Source organism: Hippopotamus amphibius, chromosome 8 (assembly GCF_030028045.1).
Source record: "Hippopotamus amphibius kiboko isolate mHipAmp2 chromosome 8, mHipAmp2.hap2, whole genome shotgun sequence".
In the NCBI taxonomy this organism is placed as follows: domain Eukaryota; kingdom Metazoa; phylum Chordata; class Mammalia; order Artiodactyla; family Hippopotamidae; genus Hippopotamus; species Hippopotamus amphibius.
Window position 1 is genome coordinate 55360136 of NC_080193.1, and position 16929 is coordinate 55377064.

Consider the following 16929-nt stretch of genomic DNA (forward strand, 5'->3'; position numbering starts at 1 on the left):
TAGTGAACTTGGACCTCCCATGTTTGCCACTCCCTAAGACCCACAGCTGATCCTGCCCACTTTGCTTCCAGCCATGGCTGGGGAACTTGACCACAAGTCCTAGCATTCGCTTCTGGAATCTGCCACACCACATTAGTGGTCAGAGTTTCAGCTCTCCCTTCCTCCTTTGTGACTCTCACCTGTATTAACTATCCTTTTTGTTTGTTTGTTTTTGTTTTTGATATAATTTATGAATCATTTGTAATTTTATTTTGTTCACTTTTTTCCTGAAGTGTTTAATTCTTGCCGGTGTTTTTCAATTAGGGGACAAATCCCTTGAAGTCAAGAGCCCTACCTGTGTATATTGCCTTGGTAAACTGTGAACACAGAGAGCTTCAGGGCTTAACAATCCCTTGGGACAAAATGAATGGGCATTTTTAACTGTTTGTTTCCTGACCTTGTATTAGAACCTAAATATAGTGCTTCAAGTTTACCAAAGGACTAAGGCTTCATTATTAGCTTACTAAGCATTTCTTACTTATTTGAAAATTCTTTTTTTTTTTCTGAGAGGGCAACAATAATTGGGAAATATGTTTCCAACATGCAAAATGAGTTGTATCTTTCCATAAGCAAGCTTATAATTGGGCTCCTGCAGCCACGCAGCTTCGCATATGGTACTTATGAGTCAATTAAAGCACCCTAACAAGCAATTACAGGTTTATTGTTTAATTCAATTTCCACAACTCACGCTGTTCCACTCAAAAGTTGCATAAATGTCATTCAGCATGTAATAAGATGCACACATTTTATTCAAATGTAGTTTTTGAAGAGTGGGATCTCCAAATACTGTGCTTTCGCCCACTGTGCTCTGCACAGAGAGAAAAAATACAAGGGGAAAATGAAAACCTTTGGAATATGGCAAGACCTGGCTTTTAACTCCAAATTGACTCATTTGGATCATAGCAAGTGAAAATGTTTTCTCTACTACATACAATTGTCACAGAAATGGAATTGCTAGGACATCCACTGAGAGAATTATAGTCCGTGGAATGGTTGGTAGGTTGAGTTCAGGTGATTGACGTCTGAAGGGGAAGGGCCTGGGTTTGGTCCTTGAGGAGAGACGGTGGCTTGGTCGGGCCGGGGGACCCCAGTCTCTGTCATGGGAAATGCCATGCTAGGGGGCCTCCTTCCCAGATCCCACTTGTGTTACCAGGGCTCCTGGCCCTACTCCACACCAGTGCTGGCCACGTGTGGGGACGGGTTAGAGCAGCCCTGCCCTCTCCTCTGAGACCCGAGTAACTAGGCACAGACAAGCTGGGAAGACGACTACACACAACACCTGAGAGCCCAAATGGATGTCCTTCCCAACCCTGGCCAGCTCTTGGCTCTTGAACATGGGATGGACTGCGGGAGGGGCTCGGGGCTGTCATCACTCACGGTGGACGGTTCAGAGCAGGAGCGACACGCAGGCCTGCTGGCAGTGAGAGCTTAGACGCGGCCTTCTTTTCCAGGACCTAGAACTTCCTGTTCTTTCTAGCTGTTCTCACTCCCTTCTCCATTTCAATATGTCTCTGCAGAGATTGTGCCTTCTTGCACTCACGCAGCCTTCTCGTTGGATGGGAGAACGTGGCTTTGCATTTCACGTGGTTCAGACCCCCCCAGTCCTGCTATTTGTCATTGGAACCCTCTTTTGTTTAACACAGATGTACAGTCTTACGTACACTTTGTCTTGAATAAGAAATAAGTCTGCCTGTCTCTTTTCCCTGAGGATACGCACTAGAGGGTGGGGAGAGGAGTTCTAAAGGCAGTCTGCGTGGCTGAGGGAAGCCAGGCTAGGTGATTGAAAACCCGGAGAATTAAAACAAAACCAACCTGTTGTGAGAGCAAGGACCGGGGAAGGCGTGGTAAACCTGATTGTGTGGACTCAGGTTTTCTGCTTATCACTGGAAGGCGATGAGATAGGCTTATGTCCTTACTCCAGTAGATGAGGCAATGCTTCAAAGCTAAGGAGACATACCTTTGCCCTATGTTTGTAGGCTGGCTCATGGCCCCCCAAAATGAGCAAGTCCTAATCCTCAGAACCTGTGAACATCTTACCTTACACGGCAAAAGGGACCTTGCCGATGTGATTGATTAGGTTAAGGATCATGTCGGGGAGAATAGGCTGGATTACCCAGGTGGGTCCAATGCAATCACCACAGACCTTATAAGAGGGAGGCAGACGCACTGTGATGACGAAAGCAAAGAGACAGAGAGAAAGCGACGTGCTCATGCCACACTCTTGGCTTTGAAGGCTGAGCAAGGGGTTAGGAGTGAAGGATGAGGGCAGCCGCTGAAGCTAGAAAGGGCAAGGTACCTGACTCTCCCCAGAGTCTCCAGGAGGAACCAGTCCTGCTGACATCTTGACTTTAGCCTGAGGAAACTGATTTCAGACTTCTGACTCCTAGAATTGTAAGAAAAAAAATTATGTTCTTTTAAGCTGCTAAATTTTTGGTAATTTGTTACAGTGGCAACAGAAAACAGTCATACCCTGGAAACACATTAACATTAAAAAGCACCTCATGGGGCTTTCCTGAAGCTAAAGGACCAATGGGGTTGAGCTATCTGGTAGAGCATCTAAGTCCTTCAGCATCTGACAACTACCTCTCCAAAGGCGGGTTGCTCCCTGCCTCCTACTTCATGGTGGGGCTTCAAAGAATCTCTCTACTGATCTAGGGGCACCTTAATGTGTGTCCTCCCTTATTAGGAGACACATCCATTCACTAGGCAGTCATGGGCTCAGCTCTTCAGGGCCTCAGCACCTAGTGGTGAAGTCTGTGTGTGGCAGACTTCATATCAATATTTTTTCAGTGCTTTTAAATTTGCGTCCTTAATACAGTCAGGTTTCTCCCTCTGCATCCTGTCTGCCATTATGGCTTCAGGGAAAGGGGCAGGGTAAATGCCACTTCAGATGGGAGGTGGATGTGTCTGTCAAACAGAAAGAGTGAAAATCCCCTCCTCTTCTTGCCAGGGTGGGTGATTGGTAGTTAAAGAGAACTGGGGCGGGGGTGGGGTTGGGAAGCAGAGCAGAAGAAATGTGTATCGTGGTTTTCCCTGACGCAGGGCTGATGTTTTAGAGGTGGAGAGTTTGGCTAAGGAAACAGGAGAAAGCTGAAGGTTTTCTGCAGCATGTCTTGTTCAGAACTCTGGGATGGATGGGGAGGTTGGGATTGATGTATGCACACTACTCTGTATGAACTAGATGGCTGGTGAATGCCTACGGTATAGCACAGGGGAAAAAAAGGTACAGCCTGTTTGCAGAACGTATGAAATTCACCTTAAAAATGCATTCCAATATACATTAGGTGCAGACAAATACTGTTTGATTCCACTTATACAAGGTACCCAGAACAGTCAAATTCATAGAGTCAGAAAGCACATTGGTAGATGCTGGGGCTGGGGGGTGGTGAGGGATGGGGAATAGGGAGTTAGTGTTTAATGGGGACAGAGTTTCCATTTAGCAAGGTAAAAAGTTGCACGTGAGATGATGGTGGGAGTTGCGCGATAAGGTGAATGTAGTTAGTTCCACTGAACTGTACAGTTAAATATGGTTAAAATAGTATATTTTATATTATGTGATTTTTACCACAATAAAACAAAAAAACATTAACAAAGAACTCTGGGAAGAAAAGCTCTATAGGGGCGCCACTCTAGAAGGAGGGCCTTATTGCCTCCCCAGAATCTCCCTGAGTTTCCCATGCTACAGAGAGTCTGCAGAAATGCCCCCCATACGCCGGGAAGGGTGTGGTAGCTGCTGGTGCCGGCAGGCTTCACAGGAGAACCTGCTCTGACCTCCCCGAGCACTGATCAGAGGGCCCCAGCGGGATATTCCACACCAGCAGGTCCCCAGGTGGGCTGAGACCGCATCAGCAACAGCCCCTCACCAGGCTGAGAGGGAATCGTTCGTGAGCTTTTTACCCTGAAATGAGACTTTGCTGGTGGATGTCACCAGAGTGAGTAGCCACGCAGAGGACGAGGGCCACTCTTACTACAGATCCTGGCAATGACCCGGGTGCTTCTGAAGGACCTTCATGCAGAGCTGAGACCCCTGCTGGCTGTCAGGCACTCAGATACCTTCCTGGAGGGGAGAAGGGGAAGTGGCTGGAAGAGAAACTGCACATTTACCTGAAAATAATTATTTTCAATAGGAAGGAGGCTAATTAAAATGGCCACATCTGAGATAGCTTTAATTGGCATTTGTACCTTTCCTGATTATCTACTAGGAAGGGAGCTCTTAAGAAAGATTGCATCAGTCTATAATGAAATAATTGGAGTGGAGTGCATTTCTGTCCTTAGATTCTGCAAGAGCTGGCCTGCCCTGGCCTTCATCCCTTCGAAGACCCTTCTCTGGCCTCCTTCTAGCCTGTTTCTTCCCACAGGTGAGGAACCCCACCGGAGCCCATGCTTCCCCATCCATCCCCTTATCTAAACTCTACCTGGTTGTCAGGACCTTGGAATTCCCTGCCTTAATGGCCCTGAACCAGCTTCAAGCATTACATGGGCCTCTTCTCTGAGTCTGACCTCTGAGGAACGTTTACACTGCCTCCGAGTACTCCCTGGATTTGATGGGTGGACAGGGGTGGCTGATTTGTGAATTGAGCTTTGGGGGGTTGACTGTAGCGCCCACTCACAAGTGTGAGAAGGTCCCTCCGGGGGTAGAATGCAGCTGAGAGTGAGAAGAGGAGGGGGCTGACCAGAGACCAGGCTGGGCCCACAGTCCCGGTGCTGCCACATTCCAGCCTGAACCCCCACGTCATCCCAGAATTTTTATTGGACCTTCCCGAAGACATATACGTGCAGCAGGAGAATAGAACGATCTCTTACAGCTTTGTAAATTTCAGTGATCACGTCTAACTCTTTAGACTTGTGGTTTATGACCTCTCCTATTCCAGTGCTGGTCCCCACACATGTTAGGGGCGACCTGGCACTGCATCATTAAATTAGGGACCTCACTACCCAGACGTGGAGCGTGCCATTACACATGTTGTGAGCCTTGTCAAAGGAGAGGTAAAGAGCCTTAGGAGGTGCATAGCAAGGGCAGGAAGCCAGCCCGTTGTAGTGTTTGTTCCTCTGCACAGGCCTAAGGGGTGCCAGGCTCCTGTCTTCACTGGGTGCATCTTACTCATCCTTCCTGCATCCTCTCCATCCAGGAAGGCTCCTGCTGCCCAGTGCCTGAGGTCCCAGAGCCGTGCTCTTCCGGGACCCTGAGCGTGGAGAGCTTTCACGTCCATGTTTCTTTCATCTGTGTATCCCAGTCCACCAGCGCAGAGGCTGCCCTGCAAAATACGTTGTCCGAGTGTCATGTAAGCTGAGCGGCGGCTGCCCCCCCCACCACCACCAGTGTGTGTGTAAACTGGGTTCTGTACCTGCTTAAAGCAGGTCACAATGGCAGGACAGCAAGCCAACAGCTCTGCTAGTTTTCTAGCATGTCACCCTCGTTTCCTAGAAATCAGAACCTCCTGAAGCAAATTCTTCCTACCCCTTCTCGTCAACTGTTAGAGTTGAACTCTGGGCAGGAGCAACTTCGGGAAAGTCATGTGAGCGCCCTTGGGGAAGGCGATGAACATGGATAGATCTGAAGCAGCAGATTCCATCATTTACTTAGTCTTTCCAGGTAGAACATTATCATTTCCTGTGATGAGGCCAGCAACCCCTGCCCTCGTCATATCATAATTGAAAAGAAGGCAAACTTATCACGGCATGTCTGACACTCAGAGTTTAGAGGTGGTGAGGGCAGGAGGACTACGCATTTAGTAGTAGTTAATCATTTGTTGATTTCAGTCGTCATTAAAGCCTAAGAAGGCAGCCTAACCGTCCCACATTGACAGCCGGTGTCTTCAAAAATTAACTAGGAGACACACTGAGAATTCATACAGGCCTTTGCTTTATTTCTTTTGCTAAATTCTCAGATAATTTTACATTTCCTGCCAGGCCAGTCTTTTTCATGCTGCTAGAATTGAAAAGAATCAGATAACAGGGGAAAGCAATTAGTAAGTTTTTTCCCCTTTTTGGTGATTTTTTTTTTTTTCTCCCAAGGTTCAGGCTGTGTGGTGATTAAGAGAAAGATCAAGCTGAACTCAATTCTATGTGTTATGTACATTGCTAGACACTATGAATAGGAAAATGTGACCTCAGGCATCACAGAGACATTTGGAGGGTTCCAGGTCACCTGGCCACATCCACCTAACAGGTGACACTTTCTTGTCTGAGGGCTCTTGTCTCAATAGCTTAGCTCAACCACCTGCTTCTCCATCAGTCCTTGATGAGAATACCCAGTTGCTCCAGGCAACTACTCTGAGAGCTTTCCGCCCAAAGCTTAAGATAGCTAAATTTCAAACAATGCACCATGAGATTGTTCTGCAGCTATTTGAGCTAATTTTACCTGGGAGTACAATTTTCCTCCAGTAAAGACAGCAATATTTCAAATTTAACAAATAAATATAATTAAGCATAAAATATAATTAAATTGCCAGTCCTCTTAAATGATTCATTCCAGGTAGAAATATATGACAGGAATGATCAGTAGTAAATATCTCTTCCTTGCCTGATGTAAAGACCTTTCCCACTAGTATAGTACAGTACTTTCCATACTTCAAAACACCAAAAGAGACATCTTTTTTCTAGATTGTGACCTGCGAGTGATATGCTATGATCCAAATGTCCCAGAACTCAGAGTTTGACTGTATAGCAGATGTCCAACAGGTCCATCCTTTGTAATGGCTTATTTTTGTGTGTGTGCCTGCCCTGAACACATCCTTTCCATTCGAGACCGAAGTATCTACTTTTCCCTTGTGTACCAGGATTTCCCCATTGGTTATGGCGATTAGGGAAACTGTATTACTGTGCTACTATTATCTGTGTACTTGCCTGTACGTGCCACTTACTGTAGCCTGCAGAAAACTAGGTTATTTATATGTACATGTATATCTGTGTGCACACACAGAAAACACTTTTATAAATATTCGTAGCTTCATATATTTTGTGATCAAATGAGTGGATGGGTGGACAAATAAATGGATCCATTTCAGTAAGGTCTATAGGGCTGAAGGTGTAGGTAGTAAAGATCCAGGTGTATAAGCAGTCTAGTGTCTAGACCGCCATGGAGGTAGAGAATGTGACCTTAAGAAGGTTTATTCCTCATCTCAGGGCATAAGCTATTTTTTCTGCCTTCTGTTCATTCTTCTGATCAGTAATGAAGCTCAAATGCTTCTAATGGTCCAAAATGCTTTGCTAAAATATATGCCCCTAAATATTACTTAGATGTTAAAATTCTCATGAGTTCAGCAGTAGCACAGAGGGGCATCCGCCTGTTTCTTTTGGATATGACCACCTCAGTAAGTGAGGTGTAAATATGGCCAACATGCTTTTGTGCAAATATTCACTCTTTTCTCATTAAACTCTAAGTGCTAAGGATTTTTTTTTAAGAACTTTTATTGAGATACAGTTAACAGAGAATAAATTGCATATATTTAGAGTGTACAATTTGGCATTTTTTTTCTTATTAGTAATGCATATATGGCAATCCCAATCTCCCAGTTCATCCCCCCCAACCCTCCCCGCTTTAAGTGCTAAGGATTTTGATCCTGGTGCACCTGGAAAGAATTCCCAGCGGACCTTGGATTCCAGTTTCTGACTTTTCCTGGAGTTGTGGTCTTATATGGTAGCGTATATTGTAGCCTCATTTTTATAGACACTAAGCAGAATGCAAGCTCATCACTTGGAAATGTAGCACAATATCCATGGGAGGACCACACAGTCCTTGGAAGAGCCTACTGACTTCAACATTATAATTTAAGGGAAGCTCCGGTCGCATTTCTTAGGGGTCAAAAGGGTTTGGTAGGATTTGGAAAATTCTTCCTGAACCAAGGCAAGTGTTGGTGGAATCTTCTTTGCAGCCATGTCTTACATTTCCTTTCCAATAGCCTTCCTCATAATAATAGAAACTCCCCAGGCAGATGTGCCAAGTGCTTAGTTTTGTGCTAAGCACTTCATCTGCATCAGTTTATCATAAGATGTAGATATTTTCATTCCTGTTGATGGGTGAGTTAATTGTCTTAAGAGAGTTTACATAATTTGACCAAGGTAACAGTAAAAAAAATTGAAAGTCATCCTTAGTTCTGTTAGACACAAAGGCCTACAATTTGATAAGTACATCTACTTAACCACCTCTGATTTAGTCCTCAACGAAATTTTATGACTTGAGTCTATACACACTTAATATTGCCCACAGAATTATGTTGTACGTTAAAAATAATGTAGTTTAAAAATGTCCTTTGGATAGATACATAATTTGTATGAATGAATCACTTTGCTGTACACCTGAAGCTATCATAACATTATTAATCAACTATGCTCCAATATAAAATAAAAACTGTTTTAAAAAATATCCTTTGCCTGTGAGTTGCCCAGTGGAAGGGGCCTCTGAACTGAGTTTTACCTCCAGCTACTAATTATTTCCACTTACTCTAAATGTCTTCCCTTTTCATTTCCTTTGTGTGTGTGTATCTGTTGTCTTTCTTTTGCTAGGTTTCCAGTCCTGCATACTTCTCACTCACTATATCTTTATTCTTGCTTACCCTCTAGTATAGTTCAATACCCATTCATTCAATAAATGTTTACTAAACGATTCCTCTTATACTAGAATATTCCTGAGAAGTAAATTGTTTTGTTAAACTTGTTCATGTTTTTGTTTCTAGTGGTTCTTTTCACACTTGAAAATAAATTAGAATCTTGAACTTGAAGAAATCTGAAAACCATAATTCCTGGCCTAAACGGATGACCGCATGCTCTATAACATGTCTGTTGCCACTCACCCCTGAGTTAATCGATCATCAGTGATAACCTAGAGCAATGGTCTTCAGTTTAATATGGGTTAAACTTCATGCTACAACTTTGTATGTAGCCCTTAGACTCCTCCCATGTCTCCATTAGACTAATGCATCAGTTTGTGGAGTGGTGGATCTGATTTATCCTGCATAGTCCTGTTAATGCAATGAATGTGTTAAGGGCATTTCTAATATATTGGTTGACTAATGGTGATTGTAAGTGTAGTACAGAATCAGGTGAAGATTCACCCTGTTTCATCTTCACCTTAACCCTTCAGATGCTGAGGATGCCCGAGGAAGAAATGAGGCGTGGCGAGCGAGAGTGTGTGCATGTATACTTGCTAGAACTATCAGCCTGCTTTATTTAAAACAAATTTTGAAGCAAACATAAAGGATAATAATAGCAACCTTTATGTGGCTCTTGGTGAGTGTGAGACACTGTTTTGAGAATTTGAACAACCCTTTGTTTATGTGCTCTTATTATGCTCATTTTAAAGATGAGGAGACTAAAGTGTAAAGAATTTAAATAACTCATCTCAGTTCACATAACACCCAGGTGTTTGGAGATGGAATTTGCATTCATGGCACTTACCAGTGTCTGTGAATTCTGTCATATGCTAAAGCTATTCTTTCTTAGTTCCTTATGCAAATCGTTCAATATAGACATTCATAAATCCAGTGTATTCTAATTTAGACAGTTTGTAGAACTTAAAAATATCATTGAATGTTTATCATTGCTTTCACATTTTAAACTTATTCAAATGAAATATAGAAAGTGTATATTTTAAAATAATGTATTATCATTGGAAAAACTTCATCTGTATGTTCATAGAGGTTTAATTTGCAAATAGCAATATTTTTTGAGAGTATTTAAAATTCCTCTTCATGTTATTCAGTACATTGTCATCTTGGAAAAAAATTAACTTGGCATGATAAAAATCCCCTAAATTAACTCCAAATTAGTTATCTAAACATGGAATTCAGGTAACGTTTGCTTATACCCTACTTAAGAAAGTATCTTATTATATTTATCATTAATGGCTATAATTTTCCCAGCAAAGAAAATGCAGGTGATGTTGGCTTGATTGCAATGGATTTTGTTCCTAGGATGTGGATAAAAACAAGAACAAAAATTGTTCAAAATGAATGAATAGCCCCACCTGCTATGGAGCAGATGTACAAACTGCGAAGTATTGTGTGTGTATCCATTGTCATCTTAGCTGATTCCTTTGTCCTAAAGCATTAGCTAGGTTTGGCTTTCACCTGTTCATAATAAATAAATAAATAGATGCATTGATAAATGGATAGATGGTGTTCAGATTGACTTGCTCTCAATATGCTCAGAATAAAGAAAGGAATTCAGAATATAAGAGAAATGGGCAACTGAAAGCCCCTGTGTACACTTACCCTGTGTTAGAGAAGTTTATATAAACAGTTCTTAACAATCTTGTTCCTTACATTGTCTCTTTATTCCTTGTGACTTGGTAGATTTTAAAGAGCTGTAATAAAAATGATCCTAAACTATGGTTTCTTTAGAGTGATGAACTCAGCCAATATCCATTAACATATACCATGTTCAAAGGCATCATGCCAAAAGTGGGTGGTCAGTGGGCAGGCTGGATCAAGACCACTTGGGACACTTCAAGACAAAAATATCCCTGGACTTCTCCCCCAGAGATGCTGACTTAGTAGGTCTGAAGTTATTCCATCAAATCTCTATGTTCTCAAAGACATCGATGATTAGCTAGAACTGGTTGAGAAGTGTAGTTTTCAACTGGGGGTGACATTTGGCATGTGTGAAGTCATTTTTGGTTTTCAAAACTGGGAGGGTGTGTGTACTACTGGCATCTAATGCCTTGAGGTCAGGGATGCTGCTAAGTATCTTACAATGCACCAGACACACTTGTGCACCTGCAAAATGAAATTATCCAGTCTAAATTGTCAGTGGTGCCAAAAGCTGAGACATGCTGGTCTAGAAAATAAAGATATATAATTAGGGTGAATAAAAGACGCACAAAAATATAATTCATTCGTAATTGAACAAACTCAGTGGCATTGGTCCAAAGACTCAAGTGACAAATTAAGCAAACTCTCATAAATGTTTTACTTTGAGATTATCAGTTCATGGTGTGACTGGAGACATGCCAGCTGAAAAAGTACGTGAGAAACCTTGAAGAGTTATCTGCAGTTTGTAGGATATTCGTGATGAGGATTATCTGGATAGGTTATGCCTGTACTTGGGGAAAAAAAAAAAGACTTAAAAATTTTAACTAATCGCGAAACGTTAGTAAGGGGAAAAAAATTGCAGAAAGCAGAAATTCCTTTTAAAATACTGACAGAAGTGAAAAATAGGGCCATTTACATATGTGCCATTTAAATAAGTAAACAAAAAGCAAATCTGGGGAAAGTTCGGATGATTTTTTGATGGTTTTGTCCTTTTTTGTCCTCCTATTACTCTTTTACAGATTCTCTTTTCTAGTGTTATTTCATCTCTAAAGATCAAACGCTCACAAACAGGACATACAGAAAATTATTGAATATTATTTTGGTGGCTGTCAATGCTGGGTTTGGATTAATAACTAAACCAATTAAATTCTCAAATACCTCCACTGGCAACGATAAATGTTTAATTTCCAGAGAGAAATAAGGTTAGCTGTGTTGAACCTTTTGCAATCACAGTGATAACCAAATTTTTCAAACACTGGAGAATTCTGCTGTTTCATCCAAGAACCAGCAGCAGCTTGATTTAATTATAATAACAAAAGAATCCAATTTTTTTTTTAGCTCTCTCATGCATCTCTGATAATAACCAGTCGGCAGAAATGATGGAATGTCTCAAGCAGACAAATGGTATGCCTCCCCTTGTGCAAGAATGTACAGTACCCTGTCGTGATGACTGCACCTTCACTGCTTGGTCCAAGTTTACGCCCTGCTCCACGAATTGTGAAACAACTCGAAGTAGACGGCGACAGCTCACAGGTAGGGTGTGTGTTTCATTCTTTAGTGTCAGGCAAGTGATGCTCTCCTGAACCTATCAAGGAGAATATAAGTTCCAAAAGGATGGGAAACTATATCAGGTCTCTTCCTCTCCCCTCCCCGCCGCTATGCATCCTCAGTGCCAGTGCTTGGCACATAATATGTACTCAATTAATATGTGTGAAACAAATGAAAGATGTGAACCATTCCAAAGCTATGAACTTCTTCTCTATACAGCTTTGTAATCTTTGTAGTCATAAATGGCAACATATCCACCAACTTCCTTGGAGTAGTTAATGGCAGAGTTTCTAGTATTTTTCATGTCAGGATCTCAGCAAACATGAAAGCAGTCTCTGTAAAGAACATCAAAGGCAGATCTCACCTATGCCATGGTCCTTTGCCATTACCTTATAAGTAGCTTGATATTTTAAAATTTTAGTAGTGGAAGGCAAAAATCGAATTACATGAATAGATTCTGCTTTTGTGGTATGTACTAATTATTGGTTTTATTTACATCCATGAAATGTAATGAGAATTAAAGCAATGAGTAGTTTAATCAAGGTCTTAGAGCAGTTTTTGCCTATAATATACAAATAATTGATGTAGTAATATATCTTACTTCTTATCTAGATAAATATGGCAGAACTTCTCTTCATTGAATATTTTTTCATATTGGCAGAAAACTTAATTCAGGGAATGAAGAACCAAAGGAAAATGCCAAAATAATAATTGGGTTAATAAAATTGGTGTTGACATTGAGAAATTAATCACAGATGACCATTTGTTCTCATGAGCAATTCAAGTGCTAATTCTCTTGGTTTCAAGACACCCCCCCACCCCACCCCCAGTTTGTTTGAATGCATGACATACAAGGTTGTTCTAGATTTAACTCACTCTAATGGATTGACAATATCCATGAGAGCCCTTAACAGGATGCTCATTCGTAAGTACAGGTGAAACACATAATCACAAATAGAAACATCAAATTAAATGTTATAGTTTGATATTTCTTCTGTAAAAATTTGTTCATATATAATTTTATGCAACATTGTTTATGTTTCTAAGATAAAATAAATTTCTTCTTCTCTAACAATATAATGGGATGGAATATATATGGCAGGAAGAATTCCAAGTTCAGGGGCAATTTAATGGAACTTGGTTTACCTGTTCATACATAGTGCTTCAGAAGCCATTATTCTAGCAACTCTCTCTATACCTTTGAGATGAGAGAATTACCTTGAGAGGGAAAGAAAGTTTTTAATTGGTGGCCACTTGTTTTCTCTTGAAGGTTTGCTAATGATACTTTGTACCTGAAAACGGAGAATAAAATAATTGAAAATCCTAGGATATTTACTCATTTTGCAACCAGTATAGTTTGTGTTATCACTTGTCAAAACTTTAATGAATTTGACTTTTATTTAACATATACTTTTAAGGAAAATATTGAAGAACTGTTATACTTTCCTTGCAAACTCTATCCCAAGACTTGCACCAAAAAAACAATTTAGAACTTCTTTTCTAAATTATTAACTGCTATGCTTTTGCCTACCTAACTGATCTTTGTATGTCTCAATATCTAGATGACACCTAAACAACTGGCCAATTTCCTGAAATACATGAGTTGTTAAAAAAAAAAAATCAGTCAAATGAATTATATAGTAAGGTCAACTGAAAAAAAGTGCACAACGTGAGAGCTGTAAGTTAAGGTTTATCCAGGGTCTTACTGAGGACTGTAGCTGTGGAGGCAGCCTCTCAGATAACTCTGAGGAACTGCTCCAAAGAGGTAGGGGAGAAGGCTAGTGTATATGTGATTTTGTTGTTAGGAAATATATGCAGTCAGCACACATCTTGGTAGAAACTTACTGCTAGTCACAAAGAACACCAATTTCAAGGTAATGATCATAGTGCTTTTCTAAGTATGGGAAGATGCAAGTGAAGTTTATTAAAATTCTTGCTGAAATGCATCTAAGAGTCAGTTTGTCCAAAGCACAGAGTATCCTTTTATTGTCTTTAATTTCCTCTGTTAGAAGCACTGAGTATACTGTCAGTGATTGCAATGGGTTAATCTTTGTAGACTTGGATGCAGAATGAAATACTCTTTGCTCTTCTTTTATTGGAAGTTCCCCCATTTTGGTCATAAATTCAACCAAAGTTTGAGAGGCATTTCACGACCAATTTGTCCTACAGCCCTACAAGGTAGGATTGTCAAGACAGGATTTCATTGATAGACCACTCAATGTGCTGTGACTGAATTGGGCCCTTCTAATGATAACCATAAAAGTCTCTGGACCACCTATCTTACTAGTCTGTTATGGTCCAGGAAGTGATTCTCCCTGATTATTTCTTCCCATATCTAGTTACACTATTATAATCATTTTAATTCTATATAGAACTATACATTTGGTCAATCATTTCAAATCTCTTAGTTATTATTTTTGTTGGCGTCTCAGTTGTAGATCGGGTAATACCAGAAGAAACCATCTTATAAAATAAGCAGAATATGAGTTCTATAGCTATAAGTATTAATAAGGTCATAGTGAGGATTTAAGCTATGAACTTCCAGCATCAAACCAGTTCTTAAGAGATCACCAGACTAGAGAGCAAATTGTTTAAGGCAGAAATACTATTTTTTTTTAATGTGGGTCATTAAATGTGTTCTATTACAAGCCCAACAAAGTCATTAAACTTAAATGACTGTTGCCTTGTGTTACCCATATAAATCCGTTCCATAACTGAAGAAGAATCCCTCCTAATAAGTGGGAGGTTATGTTTTTTGAATGAAATTTAGCTCATTGTTCTGATTGAGCTTGAGTAACTTTGATAGAAAAGTCATGTTTATGTTAAAATAAATTTTCTAAGGGACCATCCAATCAGAGCCTTGGAGAGGAGAAATCCACCAAAGTGAACCAGAAGTACAGGACGCAGGTAATTGACCATAAACCAAAAAATGAGATAGATATTTAACAATTTGCATAGGATTGTGCCCATGATAGAAAAACATTTGGTTCATATATAAAAGTCCAAGAAATCAAGATCTGGTCTGGCATCTTGGAATAGCCATCTGTTTCTGATGGCCTCATCTCTTTCTGCTGTGAGTATCATTTCTCTTCTGTTTGAGCACTATGTCAAGGTGACTTTGAGGTTAGCAATCCTCTCTATAGACCAGTCCGGTGCAGGCCCCTTTTTAAGTAGGAAATATAAATCTAAGAATCAATTCCCTTTAGTTGTGTTGTGCGTGAGCTAGTTAAGAGTACCTGATAAGGGTCTTTCCATCTAGGCTGAAGAGAGTCCTTTAAATGATGTCTTCCAATATATATTCTCCTGGTTGTGGGTCCTGGGGTATCTGATCTTTATCCAAAGATAGATTACTGTGATCAACTTCAGAAACAAGCTTAAAATGTCCTTTTAACAATTTATATGACAATGTAACATATCAGCAGGACCCATCTAGGAAGTGAATTTTAGGCAGTGAATACCCAAACCTCAAAGATAATTAATAGCACAGGAACTTGATTTCTATAAAGGTATATAACTGAAACATATTTTTTTTTCTCTAAAATCATCCTCATTTCCACCAAATATAGCCAAACTAAGACTAACCTTTTTGTAAAACAAGTCTAGTTTCAATAAACTTGGCCTGATTATTTACATAAGTGTACCAAGAATAGCAATTGATTATGTAGGCTCTTTTAAATTTGTTTTCCTTGAAACTTATAAACAATCCCTGACTGAACTTTATAATGCTTCTCAAGGCCAGGAAAATTATGCCTAGGACTTGCCATCAGATTTACCTGGAGAGATTTGGCTAAATTCCTCTCTTCTCAAGGTCCCCAAAGTATCTTGAGGGTCCTCTCTTATTCACCTGATAAGGTTGCTGGGAACCCTGCAAATAAGGTACTAGGCTGTTTCTCTAAGGGGCTTTATGGCTCCATAAAGTCCGTATTAGTTCTTTAAAGCTGGCTGGTTATATCCAATTCTATGCATATTCTCAAATATGGCACTTCAGTCAAAGCTATGGTAATATAACCAATGTTGCCATTGTGCCCTGTTAAAAGGAGAACAGATTTTTATTGAATTTATGCAAATAACTATATTCCCATGAAAACAATAAGAAGTTTCCAGTTCTGGAGGGATCAGGAAGAGAGAAAAAGATAAATGTTTCAGTTCTGCTTGCAAAGGTATAATTTATCAAATTGTTGTTAGTCACAGTATAAGAGGAAAGATTTCCTCATATCTAGAAAACTAAGATAAACAGTAATATTTTAGATAAAAAGTCATAAAGATTATAACCATATTCATCAGTTTATTCAGTCAAATGCAATTAAGTTTTGTTGATCTTAATCTCATGTTAACAATTTTATGAAGTCATCAGATTTTTCATTAGAAATCTTTAATTTCCTATCCAGTTCAGCAGTATAATCTGAAAGTTATCAGAAACTTGTAATTGTCAAACAAAAAAAGTCCTTTCTGTGACTCAAAGATGAAAAATTTTAATAAAAGCAGCAGAGTAAAATAATAATGATCTATGAGGGTGAGTCAAAAATTATCCGCACTCCAGTTAAATTAAAACTTCTGTAAATTCTACACCCAGAGTGCAGATAATTTTTGACTCACCCTCATATAAATGACAAAAGACTTAAAATGGCATGGTTAAAGGTATGATTACAATTGACAAAGAAATTTGGTTATTTCTGTTATATACAACATTTTAAGATAATTGGACTGTGACTAATAACATTATAATAGGACATCTGAGTTTTAGGAATTTCATATAACGTCTAGAATATTTATATTCATAACATTTACTCATACAATATTACCTACGGTTTATCATCATTTATTTAACAATGTTAATTATGTTACTTAGTATACCAAATAAACCTAATTAGTTTAATATCTTTCTTTGGGATGTTTCATGGGCCTCTGAGACATGCCAGCGTTAGCTAGAGGTCATAATAGAGAGAAATTCAAATTCTAGTTTTGCACCAGCTAATTTTTAATATTAGAATTCTTTCAACCAATTAAATTCAGCTTAATCTTTGCCAGCCCTGGTCGTACATCAAACTCTTTCTTAGGGTTTCTTTTCATAAGCTTATAATTTGCCTTTTTT

General features: G+C 39.8%; 1 protein-coding gene across 1 annotated transcript in view; it reads left to right on the forward strand.

The window, feature by feature from the left end:
- The window catches only part of THSD7B (thrombospondin type 1 domain containing 7B), a 746295-nt gene that overhangs the window by 475318 nt on the left and 254048 nt on the right, over positions 1-16929 (forward strand). Inside the window, exon 12 of the mRNA XM_057745884.1 lies at positions 11628-11822. Within this exon, the coding sequence (XP_057601867.1) occupies positions 11628-11822 (195 nt within the window). The remainder of the gene's footprint in view (positions 1-11627; positions 11823-16929) is intronic.